Source organism: Saccoglossus kowalevskii, chromosome 4, assembly GCF_978046115.1.
Source record: "Saccoglossus kowalevskii chromosome 4, keSacKowa6.1, whole genome shotgun sequence".
Taxonomy (NCBI): Eukaryota; Metazoa; Hemichordata; class Enteropneusta; family Harrimaniidae; genus Saccoglossus; species Saccoglossus kowalevskii.
This window is the reverse complement of record NC_140644.1, coordinates 10,497,701-10,524,896: the sequence shown is the minus strand read 5'-3', so window position 1 is coordinate 10,524,896 and position 27,196 is coordinate 10,497,701. Positions and strand designations below refer to the sequence as shown.

General features: G+C 37.4%; 2 protein-coding genes across 5 annotated transcripts in view; one reads left to right on the top strand and one right to left on the bottom strand.

Annotated features, from left to right (window-relative positions):
• Positions 1 to 537: 537 nt before the first annotated feature.
• Positions 538 to 8,264, bottom strand: LOC100313599 (FGF13-like protein). 2 transcript variants are annotated; one of them, XM_078008662.2, is made up of 4 exons: positions 8,235 to 8,264; positions 5,887 to 6,194; positions 3,104 to 3,210; positions 538 to 2,052 (listed from the first exon to the last, which is right to left on the bottom strand). In XM_078008662.2, exons 2-4 carry the CDS (start codon positions 6,191 to 6,193, stop codon positions 1,717 to 1,719), a joined length of 750 nt encoding a protein of 249 aa, XP_077864788.1. In that variant the 5' UTR covers position 6,194; positions 8,235 to 8,264; the 3' UTR covers positions 538 to 1,716. The 2 variants fall into 2 exon arrangements, with proteins under 2 accessions (XP_077864788.1, NP_001161536.1); NM_001168064.1 differs by lacking the exon at positions 8,235 to 8,264 and having other exon boundaries at positions 5,887 to 6,367.
• Positions 8,265 to 8,983: 719 nt separating this feature from the next.
• Positions 8,984 to 27,196, top strand: part of LOC102801496 (calcium uptake protein 3, mitochondrial-like) — a 98,228-nt gene continuing 80,015 nt past the window's right edge. For all 3 annotated transcript variants that reach the window (XM_085497751.1, XM_085497750.1, XM_085497749.1), the window contains exon 1: positions 8,984 to 9,220. In XM_085497751.1, coding sequence (XP_085353877.1) covers positions 9,005 to 9,220 — 216 coding nt within the window. In that variant the 5' untranslated portion in view covers positions 8,984 to 9,004. The remainder of the gene's footprint in view (positions 9,221 to 27,196) is intronic.

Here is a 27,196-nt window from a genome sequence, read left to right as displayed (position 1 = left end):
ATGGCTACACGAGTTTTGGACTCGGCTCAAAACTTGGTTCAGTGTTTTTTTTTTTGCCTCTAAAGTTATCCAATTTTAGAAGCTATAGCCAACCAAACTAATACACATGGTTGCATTGTAGGCACATTTTAAACCCCGACTTTGAGCTGAGAAGGCTTGCACTTTTTTTCGATAAAAATACAAGTTTGACATTTTTGAAAACTTTACATCAAAACATGCACTTCAACAATGAAAATCTTTTACTCTTGTATTCTTCAAAAATGCCAAACGTACATTTGAAAAGTGTTAAATCGTGGGTAAAAAAATAAAGAAATGATGTATACTCGTATTGTCTTGGCCATGGGTGAATATTAGTGATTGTTCTGCCGATAAAAGATTCATTGTCATAATCTCGGTAGTTTGTGACGAAAGCGAGGCTGTGATTTTAAAAATATGAGAAAATGTGGGTATGGGCTGTCATATTTGAAAGTTGAAAGCGTAACACAGACAATGTCGATGCGATTGGTGCAGTGAATAATAACACACGGACAATGTAACTCACATTTAAGCGCACATTTTATTGGTTAAAAAAAGAAAATATTGCAGTATGTTCTTCAGTAAATCTCAGAACTGGCAGGCAGTGTGTTATGACGTCATACAAGTATAATTTTTTTGAAATTCCATGATTTTGTGTTCTGAACCCTAGCTACGGATCTACTTGCAATAGTGTTAACTCGACCTCTGTATAAAATGTATAATATTTTCAAAATTATTCCTTGAATTCATACCATTTTTATACAATCAAATAACTCTTGTCGATACGTTGATTACTAGCACGTGACCGATATGCGTTCCGGGAAATCAAAATGAGGTACGTGGGGTTAAATATGTTCATGCTGGGTGGGACGAGTTACATCTACCCATGTGACTCGTGTCTGTTCACACGTCATGATTGCCGAAACGACCACACACGTGGTTGTATGAACGATGATACAAATGTGCGACTAACTTTAAGTTGTGACAGCGCCACACGTATGGCGTAGCAATAAAGTTATTATCCGGATGGATTTCGGTTCACTGATTGCATAGCATTAACGAAAAAAAATTCACTGCGCAGAAGCAAATAAATATTTAAAAAAAACAGTATTACGTATTGTTCTAACACGGAGACTTTCCAACCTGTAAATAATGGTCTCGCCTAAGTTATCCCACATATACATGTATTTTAGTGAAACCAACATGTCGCTGAACCCCCACGTATGCATTCCAAAACGAACGCACTTGTTGAAGACATGATTCGGTGTTAATGAAGGCAAAATAATGTTGCCTTGATGAAGAAAAAAAAACGATTTTGTTCTTTGTAAATAAATAAATAAATAATATTTCTTCTTTGAATAGAAAAATAAATACATACAAGCATATACAAGTTTTTCATACTTTCTTAAAGACGTCTTTCATTTCAGCCATTTCTGAATTCGTTTCAGTTTTGATGATTGGAAGCAGTGGACGCACGTTGTTGTTTCCATGGATACGGGACTCGCGTCGTATACACACAACACTGGGCACACACACAAAGCAGATATTGGTCCACGTCATCACCAACAGTAAAATGTATTTTTGTCTACTTCACTTAATAGAATGTTATCTTACAATTATGTACAAAATATCCACAGTAAACGTTCAAGAAATTGCGTATGTCTCTTTATAACTACAGTCGTTTGTTTCCAGGCAAGGGAGTTAATTCTGGTACGACTTCATAAACCTAGGTGACAATTTTTGGAGATCCACCGGCCTTGCAAGAAATTGCGACATTTTCTGTTTTGAATTAGATTTGGGACCTATCCTCGGCTCCCCATTCTTGTCCAAAGCCACGTACCAGTTCTTTCTGTCTTTTCTGTCTCTCTTCTTTTCTTTCCTGTGCTTTTTCCTCTTTCTCCGACTATCTTTCCTCCTTTTGTTTTCTTTTCTCCTCCTTGCCCGGTCACTGCGCATTGGATGCTTGGCTGATGCGTACGTGTTGTACATGTTTTCCAATATCACTTCTCTAAAGTGGCAGTGTTCAGTTAAATTCTTCTGTGGAAAAACAATCACAAGTAAAATTAACCCCTTTGTAAGGTATATTCATGTATGTACAAGCACAAATGTGAAATTACTCCGGTCCACTTGACACCGACAGCAACACCGTAATCGCCTTGACAATGTGTGCTTCAGGTTGAGTTATTCACCGGGAGGACGCACACTGTTAGAAACAGGCACAGAACCAGTGGTTCATCTGCTCCACGCCATAATCACAATGTAAGCAGTACCTGTACCACGGCCACGTATACCAAGATAATATCCTAATACATGTAGTTGGACGAAGGTGGCCGCCACCAGTGTCAAGCTTCGAACAATCAATCCACACACAGAAACACGAGTCTCCAATGAACAGATTATAGCGCAACAATTACTTATTTGAGGTAAATGTATATATTATTCGACAATTCTTAGTAATTTAAAGGGCGATAGTCGTCGCGTTGCGCATGTGCGACATTTGTCGCAACTAGCACTAAATACCGCTCGATACCTTCTAAACACCTAATAAAATACATAATTAAAGCTTGGTAACGTCTCAGTTTGTACTCGTTGATCTGCGCAACAGTCAAAGTCGCCATCTTTGTTTATATGAGACCCATATATTTCGCGCATGCGTGGCGCGACGACTACCGCCCTTTAATAACGAAATCAAACGTAAAAGATATCGATGACATATTTTCCTCGTATGCACAACACAGTTACTCTGTGTATGTCAAAGTGTGCTGGATAAATATTCCTCTTGCTTTGAATAAATTAAAAAATAAGCCGAAATCGAACTAAAATCTTTAGTTGATATTTCATGTTGATGGAGAACATCGAGAGTGTTATAGCGCCATACAGTGGTGTAATGCAGAAAATTGCCACGCTATATTTGACATTCACAGTAATATATATGCGTGGAAAAATGCTGACCAGCCAGTGTCAGTGTTGTAACAAATCCCCGTATATGCATGCACGTATAATGCGTGGGAAAGCCAAATTGGGAACCCGAGAAAAAAAAAAGACTTCGTGCAAACAAACAAACAAGGGAAGGTTTTGTGGCACTTACCGATGCATAAAGTTGCCCCATTTCATTCATTGCTAGGAAGTAGCCGGTGTAAGCACCCCTGATTGCCACGATGCTTGGTATTCGTATTGACAGGACATTTACAATTGCTGTGAAGAAAGAAAAGAAAATCACATAGAAATTAATGCTCAGTAAATGTAGCGGTGCGTTCACAAAGTAGGGCCCGCATTTCGGGTGGTTACGCACAGATGGTGAACATCAGTAATTTATTTATTACGCTAATATTTTTATGGCTCGCCCAACGTGCTTTTTTTACGTCAGCAATAGCAATGAAACACTTAGTTTGCTGAGAATGAGATACTTTTTTTCCACCGCGGTCCAGTTCCCTTCGCTTATTTTAATGACTCGATGTGTAAATTGTTTTACGGGATCTATGAAGTTTGGTATATTGAATTCAAGTTTATAACAGGTAGTAAAAGTCGTTACCCTTTCAACCGGCTTTGACAGACGGGATGCCATGGCAGTTAAATACTGTCTTTTCAATAGGTTTACTAAGTCACGTCGCGGTACTATCACAAGTTCGCCACCGATTATAGAGGTGTGGTTTAAAGGTATAGCACGCCGTGTATGTTCGTATCACACTAATTTCTCTTCGTCGAATGCACTTTGTGAAAACGAGAAAACATTATTACGCTAAGTAATGTTAACCATGAACCAGACGCCCCCTCCCCTCCCAATGATCTGAAATTGTTGACGGAATTAACACCGTGACCATGGATGATGCTGACCCTGGAGTTATAGAGTCGAGTTCATTTATTGCATGCGTTTTTTTTCCTTCTTCGTGACAATGAACTCGTTGATGTCCGATCGTTTCGGTGACTAGAAAGACGCACAGCACGGGATGCTGTTGCATTTATCGTAACCGTTATACGCTCTATATGGATAGGCTGGATTAGGTATAATGCTGGACTTCTCTCACAACAACCATCGGGTGTATGTAACCTTTGGCGGGTATCACTTGACAAGCAACAAAGACTGGAGCACTTGTCCCTCCCAACATGCACTCTTGATTTACATGCGAGGACCATTGATGTTCGCCAAGCGTGGCATTAAAAAACGAGAGGTGGCCACGATCTTTGTCCCCCGTTCCTTCAATAAAATAAAGTTCGCGTGTTTTAGTGGATGGGGTGCATGCGACGGTCTGCTAGACAGACGCCGCCGTTGATGGAAACACCTGACACATGCATTTTTGATATACGACCCTGAATTTCCTATACTTACAACGACCGAATTTTTTGGAGGCCCAAGCATACGCCATTTGTTATTACACCTACATTGCACAGAATCTTAAACCGATTTCGTATACACACCTGTGTGCATCATACAACCTGTTCTGAGCTTGAAAGACCAATTGCACAATGCAAAAAAAAAACAATGTTGTGTCCCAGCACGAGGTGTTAATAGCTGTTTGTCATAACGTGAATAGCATTAATTTATTTATTGTGATCCGATAACTGATATGGTACGCAGTCATTGAACTGTGGTTATTTATTTTTGACTGTTGATATGCCATTGTCAAGCAATTGTAACCTAAACACGTGGGATTTGGTGGAAACTAAATAAATGGAATTTGAACTATTCAACTTAAAGTAAGGACATCGAACGAATGTCTGGAACGTGTATATCTCGTGTGGTCATGACTGTGGCACGTTTCTCCTCCACCCCAAAATATCAAAGGAAACCCTGACTTTAAAAAATGGCCGATTAAGTTCAACGTAGTGGTCAGTGGTTGGCAAGGACAATTTGTATCAGTGAGAGAACCGTTTGGACTTGAGCTAACATCTCTGCTGTAGATGTTACTAGGCTTTGAGAGTTTTTGCTTTGTGGAGCCGCATAAAGGCGGTCTGAAATTTACATACATTCTATCGCATTACATTGTCGTTTAAACAACTTGGAACTTTTAACACAATAGTTTTAACAAAGCAAGCCCTGGCATGCTCATGGGACTCCACCGTGGAAAATATTTCACCAACTAGGCGATGGGGATCTTTGTATTAACCACGTTGCAATTGCGGTATATCCCATGAACTGAAGTGGGTAGTACAACCGAGTAGTATACATGACGAGTGCTCAAAACACCGCCGTCAAAGTTGATAGAGTGCAAACAAGCACGAGGAGCGAGCTCGTTTAAATCGGACAAACCAATCGGAATGAATGAACACAAATTATTCTAATATCGGCGCCGAGAGACATCATTTTCCCTACTTGGCATAATTCGAAATGCTGGAACGCGGGAACTCTTCGATTAGGTTTCTCCAACATGTGACTGTGTCATTGGTGAGATTTAAAGCACCCCACAAATCGTGATTAGACACGTCTCCGAGAACGAAAAACAAAATAAAGTTACCGAAATAAATCCTACCCCAAACCAGTGATGCGTCAAAGATATATGTGTCATAAATAGATAAAGACCGACACGAGACAGCAGTGTCACACAAAAACCGAGTACGCGACATTAAGAGTGGCAATAGACCCGAAAGAAAGACAAGAATTTAGACTTTTCTTCAACACACGCATCGCCGAAGGCTGTCAGGCAGGCGCCCGCCTTGGAGTGTACTGGACACACTTAACATCGTCAGTCGCGAAGGATGATGCACGGGATACGGCAAAGAGGGCATATATGCAATACACGCATGGATTATGCTTAACATAAAAATTACAACGTTTCTGCTGAAATCTTAAGAAAATGAACCACACTAGCGCGATTGATATATCAAGGTTGTAATTAACAATATGTATATTTAAAATTAAATTGCATAACTCACCGTATTTGTCGTGATCTTTTCTTGTGCCCGAAATACTTCCATTTAATATTTGTAAATGAGAACCACTTCTACAATATAACTGCTTTAAACTCGCAAGTTCTCTAGATGTACTGACTGTACTCCTCAGTTCACGGGAGAGCCCAATCGTCCTGTTCTCGTCGGGATGGGTAGTGTTCACTGGTAGTATATCCGTAGTACGTAGAATACTGTTCGTGGTGGTAGTAGTAGTTGGTGTGGGTACAGCCATGGACATGCCTAGTATGAGCACGACCAACCCCACCACGGTTAACATCGAAGAAATATCCATACTGTAAGAAACGGGTAAATTGTTGATCACATTAAAATAAAACAGTAGATAATCCTGCCTCTGTGGGCTCCGTGCTTGGCCTTTCAAATCATGAAGTCCGTATACGTGCAATGCATATAGCCTCGCTCTACCATCCACTTAGCGTATAAGGTCGTTAAGTCAGTGTGTCGACTGTTTATATACATGCTAGAAAACTGCATATGTAAATAAGCTGAGTCTAGTATGCGGAGGAATATCAACCAGCCAGTCCACCCATAGCCTCCACTCTGCGTCCCAGTACAGGAAGCTGCTACACAGAGAAGTTTTACTGTCCAAATGACGCGCCCAATTCAAAGTGCAGAGTTGAACAATGACGAGAATTCGTGTAGTGACAAGACACGAAAGTAGGCACTATTTATTAAGGTGCCCTCGCTATGAACAATGAATGCTGCGTCCCAGCATGTCGCCTTGGTGCAGCAAGACTACGTCCTACATGCCGGCACAAGACGATCTAGGGCTGGGCAGAATCACACCCGTACAATTAAATTGTTACTAATTTTCTCTTTGCCGTCTTTTCAAATATTAATTCAGTATCTTATATTAATTATGTGTTGTAACTTCGAGAAATAATATAAAATGGAAGCGTTAATCAAAGTTTAGTGAATGGATTGATCGATAGATTAAATACTTTTTTTATTTGTTCTTTAATTAATTAATCGACTATTTAATTGATCATTAATTAATTTACTCCGTAAAATATGTCATTATATAGTAATTTAATTGGTGTCAGTTTTCCAATATCCCGTTCGGAGTGATGAATACAGTACTTAATTTTACCTGTTTCTGTCGGCTTTCTTTTATAAGCATACGTGAACAAAAATGTTAAGCAATTTTGAGTGGGGGTGACAAATTTGAATGGAGGTATAAAATATAAACACGCCATTGTTTAGCCAAGGTAAACCACCGACTCTGTTACCGTGGAACTTAACTCGGACCGCCGTACAAAGCAAAGCATTCCGCTGTCGCCCGCTTCAATGATACAATCTTTGGCTGCTCCGAAACATTCCACGCGGTGCCGACCGAGAGATAGTGTTCTAGCACGGTGCATTGTTGATACATGACCCTATATATAATTCTGTCAGTTCATGGTACAGCAATACCGAAAGTATTTGTATTGAAATTCACCTGTACCCTTTGTCAACGTATATGTTGTGGGAGGATTAGAGTATTTAGTAAAACAACACTCAACGTCATAATCAGTTATAGCTACAAATTAAAACGAGAAAGGTGGATATCATTTACTGATGTACTTGTCAAATTTCATTAAACGTAAATATTGACCTTCATTAACAGTTAGCGATTCGCAATACATATCTAACGCGAAGAAATAAAAGGTTAATGACCTTGGCTCATTATATATCACATCATATCATACTTGAAAGCGACCAGTTTGAGAACGCGAAACTTGAAACAATTAACGGTTTTGTTTTTAGGCAAAATGTCACTTGAAACGCAAGTTCAAATGCCAGTTCAAATCATACTGGTGGTTGAACACCAACACAGAAAAAAAAGTCGGGGTCTAGCACTTTAGGGTGAGTATACCCATATGCCCGACGTGGAGGTTAAAACCACTAGTCTCATTCACTAATGAGTTGTGATTTGGTAAGTCAGTGTGTCCAAACCAAGAATGGGCGAAGTTGGTATAGCGTACTGGGTTGTTGTAATGTCATCACGTCTGGGAGATTGCCATGTATCAAGGAACACGGAATATGGTTCAAATATTGGGCAAAAAAAATCAATATATCTACAATCAACACTTGAAATTTACACATACAAATTCGGAAGAGACTACAGTGACGTTAAATGTCTGGAATTGACGTCTAACACAAAAAGGACTGAAGGAATATTTCACCCGCCTCAGGACCCACTTTCGATCACGCCACTCACACAAGCGCGAAATACCACTCAAGAGAATTACGAGAATTATATGTGTGAACTCGAAAATCAGATTGTTGCAAAGACGTAAAAGACGTAAAAGTACCAATTAAGCAAGCAGACTAACCTGTCAATGCTTTAACAGCTTTTCTCGATACCTCAACTAACCAGTGAGGATTTGTTTACTACTTAAATGTACTAAGTTGAAGTAAAAAGCGAAGGCGAAGGCGAAACACCTACCGAGGGTCACCATTGGACAATTTTGATGACGTAAGTATTTAGTGAATTGCCTCTTCAAATATATTATATTATTACAGTGTCGGGGAATCCCTTGTTTTGTTATTTTGAGTATGGTATTGTTACTGGCAATAATAGAACGCGTAAATCGAGCTGTACGGTGCAATGTAAACTAAAATAGAGGAGTGGTAGAAGATTCCACAATACATGCGGGTAAAACAGAATAAGCTGTCGTGAAGAAGAAGGTTATAACTGGCGCTAGCGGTCATCATTGATTGTCGTTTACTTCATTATCTAATAGCTGTGTGGCTTAGACAGCATTTCCTAATGCTAACGCAATAATAAATACGACAAGCCGTCAGTGAAAGACAGTTTCTATGGGAATGAATTTAATTGGTTCGCGTTATCAGCAATCCTGCTTTTCAATTTACTCACTCTCCTACAACTTCCGAATCCTAAAGAATTATCAATCACTTCTGACGTAATATGGCATTTGATAATGATATATACAAATTCTAAAAGTTGAACAATAATAAATATAAACGAAACCACTTGCTAAATTTTAAGAAAATATACTTTTTATTATTTGTATCTTTCTTTGAGCCAAAGAGGGCGTGGTTTAGCATGGCGCATGCGCAAACATGAATTATTATTTCCAAGATGGCGACAGCTGGGAGTAGAATTTTCAATATTATTCGGTCTTCAGGGGCGAATTTGCGTAGATTGTCGTCAAGTTATCCGCAAAAGAGATTCCTTAAAGCTTCGCTGGTAGGGACCGGTGCGTTATGTGCAGGTGCCGGGGCGTTGGTGATATACATCTGCAGAGATATCGTACGAAACCCACCGAAACTACCGGCGGTATTGGCGAAAGAAAAGGTAAAAACATAAACAAACTTGCTAAAGTTGTTGTCGGCCGCAAAATATTGGCGCTTGAATTTCCTCGCCAATTGTGACTGCCCACACGCCAAGAATGTCACCTATTATTAAAGATCGCGGCTGTCGCGTGTATTTCATGACATGTTTCAGTGCTTGTATAGCACGTCGACGATCGGAATGCCAGTAACACACTCTGGTTGGACTTGTTTTCAATGTGTGAACGATTTCGGGACTGTACGTTGATATCCACCAACATGACATTCCGTTATCGACAGGTTTAGCTTAACACAAAAAAATGAATGTTTATGCATTCCATTCATATAGACGTTTCGGTGGTTAGGCGCAGCTCATTACATTTTAAAGGCGCCGGCATTTTTAGTTTGCAGTGAATGTGTATACATTATTGCAGTATCGCATTTAGCGATGGGAGGAGCAGACTACCGGCTTTGTGAGATGACAAGAAACACACATAAACTGTCAGGTGATCCAAGTAAGGCGCAATTTGAGTCAATAACACTATTCTTGTTGAGGCTAAATTTAGATTGCTCTTTGTTGGTTATTGTGTTACAATAAATATTACTTGTGCACATTATTAGAATATTACATAAACATTAGCATTATTATAATCACATAGCATGTACATCAATACACAGTTTTGTTGACCTGAAATCAGTATTGTCATCCAAGCCTGATGGTTCTCTCTGGACGTTTAACAAAAACTACATATTACCCTGTGACAGGATTTGAATTTCACAGAGACATCAACCCAATTGGTTTGCCCTGGTATCCTTTCATTTCCTATTTGCTAAGGCCATTTTATAAATTTTGTCCCTGAAAAGTGGTGCCCTCTCCACTCAGGCCTGGCTGTCATGTGATAAACATTGGTATTATTGTAGTGAATAAAGAAAAAAAAACAAGGAACTGAATCATACCTCAAAAATGTTATGCACTGTCCCATGCAAATAAAAAGGACTTACAATAAAATAAAACTGAATATTCAGCTGAAGACTTCAAGTATTAAAGGCAAAACTACCAAAGACCCCCCCCCCCCCAATGCACTCCAACATTATACTTCCTGTCCTACAACATTCCCAAATAGTGATGTAACATTTGATCTTGTACTGACAATTCTTATTCGAGAAACTATGCAGATACAAATATTAATACAAATATTAATACTCACATAAACATGTTCATAAAGCCATCTGTTGCCTGGGCACTTGCAAAAGGGAATTTGATTGTTGCTTAGTCAACTGGATTGCAACCCTGGTTTTAACTGTTGCTGTGACTGAATGCTGTGTAACATTGGATTTCACTGCTGACTTGGCATTTGGATTATATCCCGAGATTTCACTTTTGCCTAGGCATCTGGATTATATCCCGAGATTTCACTGTTGCCTTTGGCACCTGGATTGTAACCCATGATTTTACTGTTGCTATACCTGGATGCTATGTAACATTGGATTTCACTGTTGACTAGGCACCTGGATGCTATGCAACCCTGGATTTTTGTCTTGTGGGCCATTTAAGAATGGTGTTGGTATAACAATAGCTGTTACATAATGTATGAACCATAAACACCTCTATTGCTATAGAAACTACCCGAAATGTGGTGTAAACAAATATTATCACCTGATTTGCCTCAATGGCACTTCTAATCAGTAAACATCACTATGATGAATGCTTTATTTCTTTTTGAAAATAATGGTTTATTCTCATAGTCATCATGCCATGTACCAGTAGAGAAAAAACAAAGATTATTCTGAATCATTATTGAATCACTATAAACAGAAGCTTAGATTACTATCCTAGTTTATATCAAAATCTATTGTAGCGCAGTATTATTGTATTCCATCAAAGACATCTTTTCTATTGTCTTTGATTCCACTAACAAAGCTTGACTTTATAACTATTAATATGGTTTGCTAATTAGGAGTTAAGTTGACAACTGCACATGGATTACATTGCAATTTGTCACAATGGCCTTTAACGGATACAACATGTGAAAACACTTAAAGGGGTAGCTGTCGATCCTGGGGATTGCACAAGTGAATCAGTGAAAGCTATTTGTGTTGCTTACAATATTAATCGGCCTAAAGTTTTTCATTGTAATTTGAATCAAGTAGCTCATTGTACTATTAGGCCAAAAAAAAAATTGTTTTGTTGCCCTCAGCGACCGATATCGGGTCGCGTTTTTTTTTTAATAGGCCCAAATATTATAAACTCACCATTTTAAGCAGTAAACAGGCGGATAAGTGGCGACTTTGAACATCGGGTTGATCTGTATTTAAATACAAAAGACTGAAGGAAACACTTTGATTTTTGTGTTTAATATCTATCGTGCGTTTGATTGATCCCCATAGTTTTCACAAGTTTAAAAAAAAAAAAAAAAAATCCGACCGATCGACCCAATTTTTCAATTTTCCGACTTGAGGGCAACATAAGTTTGTTTGTTTTTTGGCCTTATGCTGTGATGCGAGATGCCAAAGGCTGTGTGAAGCCATGCAAGTGCCATGCAGTGAATGCCGAAAAAACTATTTCTTTTACAAGAGTGTGAATTACTAGTTTGAGATATTGTTGTTTGGAAATACCATAGGTAGAATATTTGTAGATCGATTAAATATGGAGTAAATGTCTGTTATGTTATTTCATGGAGTGCAAAATATTATTGAATAATTAGTTGTCTGGTGGCTTTATACAACACATGTATGCACAATCAGTGTCTCAATATGCGATCACTAATATGATTGCCGCTTACTGAGTGGTGCTAGTGGATGATATTGAAAACTGATTACAAAAATAAAGTCTAGTAACATGTGTAACAAATCGATTTGAATTTCCGTCTACCATGAATGTTTTTTTCATTGCATCAAATTAGTAATCTAATTTAATGAAAAGTTTGCAATCTTACAATTGAATATGATACAGGGTCAAGTGATTGATGTCAGAAGTGATTGAATTTGAAATGTCAATTTTTTTCATTCTCTAATTTTAGTGAATAATTTTGTTATTTTCAGTAAAAAAAAAAAAAATATTCCTGATGTCTTTTTGAACACAACCAGCCTAATTGTTTTGATATTTTAATTGGATGGCCCACTGACAGATTTATTCAAGTCATTACTCAGAATTCATTTAGTTTCTATAATTTTACTTTTAGTGAATATTCTTATTAGTCCTATTCGGATGCAGTCCAAAAACAGGGACTTATGGGAGTGTCCCCTGTGCATTCATGCATCTGTGTGTGTGTGGTATGCGTGTGTGCGTCCGTGCGTCCATCCAGACCTATATCTTAGACATGCCTGGACTGATTACATTCAAACTTCACACATACATCAAACATAATATTATACATATGCACATCAATTTGTTTCAAAATCTGATTCAACATGGCCGAAAGCCAGCCATTTTTATGCTGAAAAATCATCAAAATCAGGCATTTCTGGCATTCTGGAACTGGATCTCAGGTGATTACAAATGGATTTTGTTGAAACTTGGTTTTAATGAATGTGGTTCTAGTGCAATATCTCCAACATGCTTTGACTAATTATCTTCAAATTTTATATATTCATTATACATCATGTTCCAAAGAAATATCCCTTAATATGGACAAGTACTCGTTTAATGATCAGATACAAGATGACTGAATGTCAGTCATTTTAATATTAAAAATCATAATAAAGCAATAGCTTCTGGATCCATATCTCTAACATGTTTATTTTCCAACTATATTGCTATAAACAAAACTATATACATGTATTTTAAATTTGATAACTAACAGGGACTGTGCCATGCATGGCTTGTTATCTTGAAAATGGCTAACTGATTGATTTGATATTACTTTCTCTTTATGATGTCATAAACACCAACCATGCCATACAGTATAAATAACTGATGTTCTTAAAATTTGAGGGTCAGCATTTTGCAGCAGTTAGCATGTTTGTCATGACTTCCTTCAATTCATCAAATCACAAACAGATTGATAAAACAAATTATAGTATTGCCATGCTGTTTCTCAATAACTCATTAGATGTTGTGATTCAAGACAGCCATGGTATATTAATAATTTAAGTGCAGTGATTCCAATTTTCAGAATAATAATCCAATTGTATTCCATTTTCTTGGAAATTACTAAAGTACTAGGTGTGTCATTCGTAACAATGTCTATTGTTTTCAAAATAACATTTTGAATCAATAGACCATTTTCCGTTCACTGTGAGAATCACGCGTTATGCGTGAAATCAAACGTAAAAACAGGACAAACAAAAGTCATAGCGTCGTAGTCGCGTCAAACATCGCGTGGGATTCAACAAACGCGAAAGTATTTTGGGGACATTTCCATGCTTAATAATGTGCTGTACACATTTGATGATAGGCAATTTCGATTAAGTAAGGGTATTCGGAAGCAATATTCCTCTGTCGAAGATCGGCCGGTCGGTGTGAGCTACGAAATAAGGAAATTCGAGTTCAAAATCAAATCGTTTGATTTTTGCCGCAGACGTTCGACGCGCGTCTTTCATGCATCTCGTGAGATCTCGCAATTGTACGGAAAATCACCTATTGTTTGGATTCAATCTTACATTTTGATTACAATCTAGTTTACACCTGCCAGTAGTAATGAACATAAAACGGTGGAAGTATATATAATGTTTTTAGTGGTTGGTGTCCTACATAAGTATAGTTGACTTCTGACCTCAAAAAGTTCAATCTTCAGTATGATAGCCTTCCTTGCCTCTTACCAGCCTTGTCAATGGAATGTTTCCTTTGTCTGTTTTGTGACCTGACCTCCAGTACAGGTATGTTGTGACCAGGTGTTATTAATTTGTTGGGGCTTGTGGCAGTATGCTAAATTTAACGCTGGCCACGCTCAGAGCACGCGTTTAGACTTCTATAAAATGCGACCTGTCGCATTTTTCACTTCCTGTACATAATAGTAAAAATGTGCATATCATATATATGCATGTTCTGCTTACAATGCATTTTTTGCATTTAATGCTCGTAATGCACAATTTGCTGCAAGACATGCAGATTGTATGTAAAGAAAATGCATTCCATGTGCTATTGCTTATTCAAGTATTACTCGGGGATGTCTTCCAAGAGTAACTGTTTGTACCCAGTAAGGTCTTTGACTCGTCCATCAGTGCAACCAAAGGAACTGTTAACCGCGTAATTTTTGCTGCTAGGGCTAATCGTGATTTGGCGTTTTACGGAATTTGCGAAGACGCAATTTAAGGAATGTTGCTGACACGATTTTCATTGGTCCGAGAAATTTGACTTTAATAACTATTCGGCATATATATGTTATTTAATTATTAATCATGTAGTCTACCGTAAAATCTGTATTAGAAGCAGCATCCCTAATAGAAGTCACACCAATTCTTTTTGAATAATTGAGAACCAAAAATTCATCATTTCTCGTATGTGTAGGTGCTCTAATAGAAGCCGCATCCCCTCTGTTGCATTGTACCATTTTAATAGAAGCCGCGCTTTCTAATACAGTATTACAGTACTAGTTTGGATCGGTTTATTAACATGCTGAACTCTACTATGTTGTAATACATTGAGCACTACATATGTACATGTACCTGACATAAGAATATAGATACTGACAACTTGTCCCAGATGATCAATCTGCCCTCACATGGACTAATCCTTTCTCCAGACAGAAACTCTAGCACTGTACCAAATCACCTTAACGATAAGGTTAATCAGTGTATTTATACATATACAGCTGAAGTCAGTGGAATGCTGGTTCGTATTTAGTGTGGCCCCTGAAGGGATACACAATCTATTGTGCTTGAGTGCATTTCTATACCACTTGTTTTTCTGTCAACAATTTATTTCACATTTTTGAGAAACAAATAGTAAGCCCACTTAGGTTACATTCTGTTGTCATTGCTTGTTTGGCGGCTACACTGGAGTTGTTTACGCAAGATGTTTCCCTTTCTCTGGTCCCGCTTCTTAGGCTTTCACAACATGTCATTGTCTGATTTCATATTATCACAAGGCTTTCTCAAACTTTGATGGTCACGGACGGTGTGTCCTAGTAACTTTGTGAAGTGTATCTACTGATATAATTGGCGACAGCCACTGAGGAATGCATGCTGAATATGGCTAGTAATGAGCCATGTGCATGACCCACAAAAGGTCACACATCCTGGTACTTTCTGGGGGTATAAATTCACTATCAATGAGAATATTTGACTATTTAATACTATATTACTATTGTTGGGCAACAATACCCCCTGAAATACCAGGATGTGTAACCTTAAGGAATCGTACATAATTCCTGTTGTAAGGCTTCAAACTTAAAATTTGATAGCATTTATGAAGCAAAAGTTTGTGTGAGAGTCACTGGCACCCCCCTCACACCTCCACCCCCCACCCCAGAGAAATTTGTACTCCTACATAATTTTCACAGACTCATGGAATTTTAAAGAATTTGTCTCTGGTAAAATTACAATACATTTTATTTAGCCAAGTATACTTTTGATGTTCTTGTATTTAAAACTCCTGCAGTTAATACAAGAGAGTATGTGTATCATCGGTATATGGTCTAGAAGTGCATACAAGTGTACTGAACATGTCTGTAATTTATGTAATACGCTACTAATAGAGCAAATATGGTAGCAGTAGTTGAGGTGGATGCAGAGAGTAGAGAACACATACAAGAGAGGGTACCTTCTACCATCACAGCAATGGTCAAAGTCATTTTGGGTTAAACATCCTTTGCATTCCACCCTTGCAATCTGGTATTGATTCAGCATTTCAGATAATAACAATTTCCTTTCCTTTTTGGTTTGCTTTCATCTGTTGTTGGTCTGTATGTTGGCCAGCATGGTCAGAGTGAAGTAGAACATTCTGAGGATTATGTTGGGCAGGCATTTCTAAAGATTGCAGTCATTCAAAAGTGTGTTCAGAAACAGTTGTATAAAAGGCTGAATTGACTAACAGTTAAAAATACCCTATTGAGCTAAGAAGTGTGAATTATGTATGGTGCCTTTTGGCATCATGAATTTCACAGTTGTATGTATGTGTTCTATATGTTGGACAAGCAATCAGTCTTGCCCAGGGGCCTCTTGATAGAAAGGTTTATTGTCGCTTGAAAGAGTGGTATACATTTTACTATTATATGCATTCCATCTGTTGAACCCCAATGCATTTAGCGTGAAGGGTATGCAAGTTAGAGTGAGCTCTCAAGATGATTGGATGTATTAATTCAACCGCTAACTGTTCTATGGTATTATCATCAACACTGATACCAGACTGATTATCATTTTAATCCTCTCTGGATATAGTGACATGGTGAGATTCTATCACTTAGCATGCTGTATCGGTACCACGGATATACTTCAGTGCTCTGCATTATAGCCACAAACACTCCCTTTCCAATTACTATGCAATTTTTCACAGTTTATTCACTTGTGAGATTTTCTTAGCTCATGTTGCAGTATTTTTTACTTGGAGTTAACTCGCATGTCCCAGTAGAACAACCTCATAACATAACCCAATACAAATAGAGTCACACTTATTTGAGCACAATTGTAGCTGTTGTGGTGTGTGGTCCACCTAACTCGCCTTTCAACAGATCCTAATAGGTTGTACTTATAAATGAAGTCCTGTAATAACTGCATCACTTTCCATGCTTCTCACTAATATTAATTTGTTGTCAATACCGTGGTTTGTCATTTGTTGTCATGTTTCATATTTTATAACTTGGAAAGTCAGAAACAACTAGCAACATTTTGGTTGTTTTTGAACCATATTAGGACTTTAAAGATATACTTGGCTTCATTGTCATCAAAGTGTTTTGACATGTTAATGTATACTATAATAAATGCAAAAATTATGGTATTCGCGAGATATCCGTATCACTGATATCACCAAGCAGTTATGATTAAGTTTTCAGCATCTTTGGGTGTCACTGAATCGTACACATGGTTCTCTGTTTAACAAACTAAAATGTACTATATTACAAAATCAGTATTTAATGTGACAGAGGTTTCGTCAAGAGCCGGCCATCGGCCATATCTCCGGCTACAAGCCCAAATCCGAAATCTACTTTGTAATCTCTCCCCCTCCCTCGACAACCTACGCCGGCCTCGCTGCAGCGCTTCGCACTGCTGAGAGCCTTTTTATTTTATTTTGGCCTGTTGTTACAGGATGATGGCCTGCTATTAAATGCATTTATAGTGTTTAACTCACACAAAAACTAGAATTCGAAAAATAATGCATGACAGGATTTATTGAAGTGAAGACAATAAATAACTTAATAATATACCAGCTTTGGATCCATACAAACTGCGAGCGTTGTAACTTTCAGATTTGATTTTTGCCAAAGTTACTCAAAATTAAAGGTTTGCCGACAATACAACTTTAACAAGCAAGGTTTGGTGCTTTTGTAGTTTTCATTTTTATTTGTGAAATAAAAATCTGTCTAAACCAAACCCAAATAAACTGAACACCTGTTACATAGAGCATATAATGAAAGGGAGTACCCAAACTTGTTACCATGGTCACAATGATTTCTGGCTAGCATTTTGTTTGACCTCCCCTAATGTGGTGGCCATTTTGAATTGAAAATTGGCCAAATACAAACAACTGAAGTTCAAAATGGAAAAATGAGTTCAAATGCATTTATCCAACATTTTTGCTTCAAACTTTCCAATAGCTAGACATTAAGAATAACTTGGCAACATTTCCGAAAAAAGTGTGTTGGCCTTGTCCACCCTTACAATGACTGACCTTGGTCATGAAACACTGACAGGCTTTTCTTCGCTCGTCAAGTGCTACTTTCCACTACTGTTTGATCTACTGGTGGCCAAACTGTTGACAACTCAGATACGCTGTCCCAGAGGCAGGCTCCCGCTGAGTCTGTGGTGTATGTACTACATGCACTTGGAGACTCGGGCAAAAGATTGGTGGTCTATATGATGGACACTGTGTCTAAATGTATGGTATTCATCACTGAATGTTGTTGCCAACTCCATGGCATACAACATCAATGGGCTCCTACGAAGCACATCCAACAAGCCAGATTTGGGTGTTCTTCAGTGACCTTTAATCACCATCAACATCTACTGACACCAAAGAAAAGAATATCAGCTGAGTCGAATTGACACTATGTATCTGTACAACTCTGGTCAGTCTGGTCAGAAGGGTGCGATTTTTGATTCTGATCTTGTGTTGTGTTGTGTTGTTACAGTATAGCACAATAGTACAAAAAGTTTATTATAAATTAGTAAGTATTTCCCCTTGATTTTTATAAATATTTATAAATTTCAATGGCAGTTGAATTCACCCAGTCAATTAACAACCACAGTGTGCAAATATGCCCTTAAAAAATGTTCTTATTCCATCAGCAAAGTGGACCATTTCATTTTACTTTAAATTGTGAAATTTAAGAATATTTATACAAATCGAGTAAATGGTTTTTTTCTGTTTTGACAGTACACAGATTTACTGAATAATCATTTCATTATATTGCTCATGTCTAAACTTCGTTTTTCCCTTACTGATGGTTACATTTTAGTTTCTGTGTCACTGGATTAAACAAAACAGTCAGCAGGGCTTCTGTTTGTTGGTGTGCAAACTAAAGTGGTATTAGTGTCTGAATTAAGTTGTTTTACTGAGTAAATATGTTCTTTGAACTCACTCGTCATCATTGAATTGCTGGATAATGGCAATAAATTAGAATATTACTGTCCAATTACCCTTGATTTCTTTACACAAGCCTATACCTTTCATCTACCTTGTGTTTGCACCAGAAAGACCTGAAGTAACAGCTCCTAAGTGTCTAGTGTTAATAGAGTAAGTTACTTGAGTTAGACGATCAGTCTATATCCTAAATGTTAGGTGCAGAGTTGCATGTCTGGATTGTTGCCTACTTAGAGATACCAGTTTAGAATATGGGCCCACCCAAATTTAGGGTATGTGATATATATATATATATATATATAATTGACAGTTATTAGCAGACAACCATGCAGCTGTCGGTTGCCATGATAAAAAGTGTCTCAATATGCACTTATATAGTACACTACAGGGGTTCATCAGTTTCCTCAAACTCATCAGTTTTCTCAAGGACATTTCGCCATAATGTTAACTTGTGTCATGGAGCATTTATTGTCCATATTTTGGGTATAAAACAGTAGATTTAAGTGAAAACATGTTGTCCCATTGACTGAAATGATTGAAAACAATTTTTGACGTTTTGTTACCAGCAAATTGCTGAAATTTAATTTTTCCTGGCAAAATTTTCATGCATCATTTTGCCTGTATGCGAAGCTCACAATGGGATTCTTTGCGGTTAGTGCGTTTGTGTGTCAGATATCTCGAGAACCAATTATCAGATTTCAATGAAACTTACATAGATGCTTTGGGGTTATGTGCAGACCGGATTAGTTTTTGGTTGAAATCCCTAATTATAAATGACTTTACGTATTAATTAGCTAATTTTAACCATTTGTTAAATTAACCAATTGATAGGTGTTCCAAAGCAATCACAATTTGGCACATGAGATATGACTAGTGTATCAGATGACCATATATGGTCATGTGACCTCAATAATATGCGTAACTGTAATTTCTTAAGAACTGTTGCAGATAGAGACATGCAACTAGTGCTATAATATTATGTTGTAGGACAAGATCAATGACTGAAATATTAAGTCGTTATATATATTGTCCTGAAAGCTTGATAAGATATGTTCTGCTACCAGACAGTACAGGCATTGTTTTGGCAATTGATTTACAGAATCTCTGTGCAGGGGTCAAAATTAAAGCCTAACCACCTGTTCCAGATAGTTATATTTTAGCTGGGACAAGTAAATTTACAAATTGCCTGTCCCTGTGGGCAGGTGAATGAGATATCAAGTTTGGACGATCTAAATCAATCAAGAATTAATTTTAATTCAAATAACGTCATAGTGTATCTTGCTAGGGACAGGTTCATCATCAATTGCAGCAGGTACTTTTATTTTCTAAACAGTTTATTGGACAGGCAACTTTAATTATTTATTTCAACTGCTGCTGTTTTATTGACAATTTCCCTAAATGATGGGCAGTTTTTTGCAACTAATATCAGCACGTATATTTGGGTATATTTGAACCATCATGCATGTGAGCACTGTACTTTTGTCAAATTTATATGGTAGTTTAATTGTCTCCAATATGGTTTATATACACTGTTTAATTAGTCGTCACATAACAACACAGTCAAATTGAGTTACCATGTTTTGTTGGAATGTTATCAAGTGTATTCACTTTATTATTAAAGTCAAGTGGCTGTATATCAACTGAGTGTAGACGATGTTGATTTTCCCCTGTGTAGTGGGTGGTAATTTCATAGCTCTGTGTGTGGTGTAGGTGTGGTATAAATATACAAGTGTGCATGTATTAGGTATGTATATGTTTTTTTTGTGTGTATGTATGGGTGTGCATCTATGGTGTTAACACATCCCCGCTGGTGTAATTTTTAGTTTCGCTGTCAACTTTGTCATTTGAGTGATTGTCCATCGTCCACATAATTTTTTTATTTTTTCGACTTCTTCTTGAAAACTACAAGCCTGATTGCTTTGATACTTGGTGTATATGTACCTTGAGTAGAGTTTCATGATAATATCTTCAGTTCTCTAATTTTGATGAATATTTTTGTCATTTTTGGTGAAAAGTTATATTTTCAACTTCTTGTTAAAAATTGCAAGTCTGATTGCTCTGATATTATTCTTTATGGACTGGATACGGCTTTTGCGGCCCGAGGTCGCGCGTAAGCCGTACGATCGAGGGCAGCAAAAGCCGTATCCAGTCCATAAAGGTTTTATCATATACCTTATATGAAAAAAAAGTCTTTAGTTATGTTATTTTTCGCTCGTCTGGCCCAAAAAAAAACCTATTCGATTTCATCCCGGTTTCGATATGGGCCTTTTTACTGGTGCGGATTTATACAATGGATTCTAAATGACGCAAACGCGTCAACATCTCTCACACAATAGACCGGTACCGCATGACGTCAGTGACAGGGATCTATAGACAAACTAATGTCACCAAATATATCCACAAATTATGTTTTAATGAAACAGCAAATGAACATAAATTTATAACAATATTTTAACGGTAATAAATACGAACTCATTATAAACTTTCTTTCTTAAGAATAGACACTACAGTCCAGCTAAGTTGGTCATTTACTGACCATCCGACAACGGACGATTTCTTGGAGCTGATGTTGTAGCCACAGGTAAAGACGGGTAAAGACACGTTAATTTCACAGTTGTTAAAAACCTTAGTCGGTGAACGAGAAACAATTGCTTGTCAAGAAGCAGTTTGGTTTACAGTTCCAGATTCTGGCGTAACCAAGAACATCTGAAATGCGCCGACGATCTTCCGTTGAGATGGCATCGGTGTCGCTGGGTGTATCCCGTGACACCGATGCCAGCTGAATGTGAGTATCGTAGTGCTGTAAACTTGACACGTTTTTGTGACCAGTTATATTTATGATTGGTTAAGGTGGAATGCCGGCTTTCGTCAGGTTAATAATGAGTCCAACTTGTGTTTTCGCTATATTTTCCATCCACAGAATAATATCGTCAGCCATTATCGAAGCGCAGACGCAAATTACGCGCGTTGTTTATAAGCAGAAAGTAGTTCCAGGAAATAGACGCGTTTACTAAATATGGTAAACGGGGCCCGGGCGTGATATGGAAAATTATTGCACGGCTCGCGTATCGGGATTCCCATAGCGTTACGAGGCCGGGCAATACGAGGTATATGATAATATACATATAGGTACCTCAGTTGGGCCAATCTCAGATTTGTTCATTTCATGATGATATCTTCAGTTCTCTAATTTTGATGTACCGGTATATTTTTGGTAAAAAGTGATATTTTTTTGACTTGTTAAAAATCTCAAGTTTGATTACTTTGATGTTATACATGTAGTTACCTCTGATAGACATCTAAGATTTGTTCATTTTCTAATGATATCTTCAGTTCTTTAATTGAAATGTGCATTGCTAACAGCGGAGCTATCTCAGCAGAGAACCTGCATGTTTTGCATTCATTTTGGCTGGCTATCAGTGGAGCTTCTAAGTGTTAAATTGTTGTGTAAATACATGGCTATCATTTGTGAGTGTGCATCTATGATAAAAATTCATGAGTGTGCATTCATGGTATTGATGTTATGGATGTTTGCGTATGGTATACTTGTATGTATATTTGTGTGCATGTGCTTGGGTGTGCATGTGGTATGTGCATGTCTTCACGGATGCAATAAAACCATCAAATTGTAAAAATTTGAAGCAGTGATAGTTAAGCTTTCTTTTCAGTATTTAATATCATGCCTACTGTGCACATGCATCTCATTTCTCAAACTGCCCAATAGTAATCCTATGGGAAAGTATGCCACTTTCAGGTTTTTAGCGTTGGTCATCGATGTTCACACGGAGACCAGAGTCAGTTCTCAGACATTTATTGACCTTATTTCATTCAAACTTAGTACAAAAACCGACAGATCACCATTACGCCACCCAGATATGATGTACAGTATGGATGTTATTAGTCTCTGTTCGGCAAAATCCAAAAACGGGGACTATTAATTTGTGTTCTTTGCGTGCAGGAGTCCATCTGGAGTCATTTCTCAAACAATCAACGTCTGATTTCTCTCAAACTTAGTATTAAAGACATTACAGAATGTCAAACATATGTAGATCATTTCTTTTTTAAAGTGAATGTTGCGTATACATTCTGTCTTTGAAAATATCCTCAAACATTTCTTGGAGTTGGCTTGGCTGATTGCAATCAAAGGTGGTATGATGACTTATACATGTATGTTGGGTTGTGTATTTAAGGTAATAATGATTTTGTTTTCTCATGCAGTGTTGAAATTTGTTTCACAGTCAGTGTATCATGAGATGCATATGTTTCTACTTTTGTTCTGTGACGTGATTGGATTTTGTCGACTGGGGGCTATTTTGGTCATAAAAATTCCTACTGTAATACTTATACATGTACCACAATGCAATCCAATTGTGTGGGTTAGAATTACAATATGCAATAAGCAATAAAATATTTCTGAGTGATGCATTCTGTGATGTGGAAACACATCAAGGAAACACTTCATACATAGGTCCCAAATGGCAGGGAAAGTTACGTATTTGTATTATGTGATGTTATAACATCACATTCTTAATCACTCGGCAGTGAGATAGCCTGCAAAATGTAAGTAATATACGTTAGTTCACCAATATCATGTCAAGGCAGTACATTTTTTTCTCTCTATGCACACAGGTATCCAAAATGTTTTCTTCTTCTTTTTACTTCTTCAATATAGTGGCATATACTGATGTTTTAAATATTGAATGAATGAATGAATGAATGAATGAATGAATGAATGAATGAATGAATGAAATTTATTTCACCAAAAAAACAACAACATTAAATGTAGGAAAAAGTAAATATATAAATAAATAATGAAATAGCAGCTGACTCTTCTACTTACCCCTTTTTACTAGTTTGTCAAAATGATAGCCCTTGTCTGTTTCATGGGAATGTTCTCACCATTTATGACAATGGGTCTAGTGAGCACCATTTTGCCTACCAAAACTTCGTAACCTAGTAGTTTGAAACCCAGCATAATACCGATATGTACTTTCAAGTTTTTATATTACCTGGGGCAGTTGACAGGAAAGTAGGGGGTACTGTTTCCCTTAGTACATGTAAATCGTTAAAGAGGTCTCACACAGTGAGTATGATTTGTTTATTTACTTGAACATACAGTATAGTTAAATTTGTCTTTTGCCTCTGTCATGATCACTGCACAGTTGATTTTGGTCGTGTATTACAGTTCCCTTGAATCTTGTTGGAAGCTATTAATAGATACAGTGATTAGTGGAGAGGGTCTATGGAAGCATGGGTTAAATAGAAGATAACTTTATAGTCTCTGATGAAGTTCAAAACAAGGACTTATGTGTTGGGTTCTGTGCATCTGTCCATCATCATTTCTCGAACATGCCTGGACTGATTTTGTGCAAAGTTGGTACAAAAACTTCATATTACTGATTGTCAACTTTACATTATTGGCTACCTCTTAAAGAGGTAAGCTGTCTCAAGAATTGTTTTTTACATACAAAATAGTGATTCAAACCTGTCAAAATATAAACAAAAATATATTCTTTTGTAGTCTGAATAATATTTATTAATATTTTTGTCATTTTTGATGCTAAATGCTATTTAGTTCAGGTTTTGTACGAATAGCGGATTATTATTTTGAATTTCATCTGTGCATCTGGAGCCATTTTTAGACATACATTTACCAATCAAATTCAAGCTTAATGTATGATGACTTTCATATGCACATCAATTTTCATTACCATTTGATCAAGTATGGTTGACTTGTGGACATTTTGGTTATCAAAATTCTGATACTTAAACCTGTCTGTGACTGCTACTCAGAGAGGAATAGGGCAAGTTTATTCAAACTATGATCATGCAGATTGCGTTACAGGTGCATGTCATATTTGAGATTCACACAAAAATGGCCAACTGGCGGCCATCTTGTTTTTATTCATGGCCATGCAGATTCCTCACTAATATATTCCCTGATTCAGTTGAAAGTTTGCAAACAAGTACTATACACGTAGGTAATACTGTTGGTTGTGTTATTTTGTGATTTGATCAAATATGTTGAATTGCCAATCATCTTGTTCATGTCCATGCTGATTCCTCACTAGTATATCGCCCAGCCTGATTCAGATGAAACTTTGCACATAAGTTTATGTACTATACTTGTAGGTAATACTATAAAGTTGTGTATCTACTGAATTTGCCTCCACACCTCTGCATTCTCAGATCTGTGGGTAGCTGTAATCAGTATTAGACAGACATCTACTGTATTTGCCTCCACACCTCTGCATTCTCAGATTTGTGGGAGCTGTAAACAGTATCTGACAGACATCTACTGTATTTGCCTCTACACCTCTGCATTCTCAGATTTGTGGGTAGCTGTAATCAGTATCTGACAGACATCTACTGTATTTTCCTCTACACCTCTGCATTCTCAGATCTGTGGGTAGCTGTAATCAGTATCTGACAGACATCTACTGTATTTGCCTCCACACCTCTGCATTCTCAGATCTGTGGGTAGCTGTAATCAGTATCTGACAGACATCTACTGTATTTGCCTCCACACCTCTGCATTTTCAGATTTGTGGGTAGCTGTAATCGGACAGACATCTACTGTATTTGCCTCCACACCTCTGCATTCTCAGATTTGTGGGTAGCTGTAATCAGTATCTGACAGACATCTACTGTATTTGCCTCCACACCTCTACATTCTCAGATTTGTGGGTAGCTATAATCAGTATTAGACAGACATCTACTGTATTTGCCTCCACACCTCTACATTCTCAGATTTGTGGGTAGCTGTAATCAGTATCTGACAGACATCTACTGTATTTGCCTCCACACCTCTGCATTCTCAGATCTGTTTAGCTGTAATCAGTATCAGACAGACATCTACTGTATTTGCCTCCACACCTCTGCATTCTCAGATTTGTGGGTAGCTGTAATCAGTATCTGACAGACATCTACTGTATTTGCCTCCACACCTCTGCATTCTCAGATCTGTGGGTAGCTGTAATCAGTATTAGACAGACATCTACTGTATTTGCCTCCACACCTCTACATTCTCAGATTTGTGGGTAGCTGTAATCGGTATCTGACAGACATCTACTGTATTTGCCTCCACACCTCTGCATTCTCAGATTTGTGGGTAGCTGTAATCGGTATCTGACAGACATCTACTGTATTTTCCTCTACACCTCTGCATTCTCAGATCTGTGGGTAGCTGTAATCAGTATCAGACAGACATCTACTGTATTTGCCTCCACACCTCTGCATTCTCAGATTTGTGGGTAGCTGTAATCAGTATCTGACAGACATCTACTGTATTTGCCTCTACACCTCTGCATTCTCAGATTTATGGGTAGCTGTAATCCGGTATCTGACAGACAACTACCATACCTACAACTACTCAAAATTCTTCTTGTACATGTAACTGTAGCAGTATACAGAAGAAATACAAAATGTGTATCCCTCAAGTTCAATGTTCATATTAAGAAGATATAAATTCCTGATCTGTGGTGAAGCATAGATATCCCACTTGAATGTATCTCTCTTGCTTGTTGTTGGAGATTGTTCCAGGAGAAGTACCGGTAAGGTACATAAATTGTCTTTCACACGATTCATCAAGCATAACCCGTAACCTTCCTGTGCCAGATGTTGTAAAAAGAAATGTAGTGTAACAAACAACTGTGGCTTTCAAGGGTAGAATGTCAACAGGTTTATGAGATCACTTCAGTCTTTGGCACTAATTTTTTAAACTTATTTCTCCAAATAAAACACTATATTTTAATTATGAAACTGGTTAATGTGTGTGTATGTTTGTTTTCTTAAATAGTCAAAACCACATGATACAAATTACTTCCGAATGCCATAGATGTTCTCATAAAGTAATTATAAATGTTTTATAAGTTTCAACTGGTGGTTTAAAACAACAAGTTTCTTTGCTAAATGGAAATGTTTAACAATTTAGGTTTTCTTTAACCAAACTTCAGTGACTATATTGTTATTTGTATTCGTGAATGATTAATTTTTGTGTAAATCGTCAATGATTCTGGAAAAGAAACTTATTGGTATTAAATGATCGTTACGAAACGGCTTCTCTGGCCGATAGAAACTTAGCAAGACAGTCTTCCATGGCCGATAGAAATGTAATCAAGAGTCTTCCATGGTGAAAATGTTTTATAAATTTTTTTTGAAATTCTTCGTAACATACAACTAATAAGTAGCTAACTTGTAAATTATGTGTTGTTGACCTTGAAATAAGAATTGCAACTTGTCCTGGGCTTCCTTTCACCAGTCGCTAGTGACAAATTATTTTTTGATTTATTGACGAAATTATGTCACTTTATACTTGCTTGC

Excerpts from the sequence above, each read along its gene's own strand:
- LOC100313599 (XM_078008662.2), bottom strand. The coding sequence starts at position 6,193 with ATGGATATTTCTTCGATGTTAACCGTGGTGGGGTTGGTCGTGCTCATA. Across the intron at positions 3,211-5,886 it reads AAAAGATCACGACAAATACG|CAATTGTAAATGTCCTGTCA; the intron begins GTGAGTTATGCA and ends CTTTCTTCACAG. Across the intron at positions 2,053-3,103 it reads TGGGGCAACTTTATGCATCG|AAGAATTTAACTGAACACTG; the intron begins GTAAGTGCCACA and ends GTTTTTCCACAG.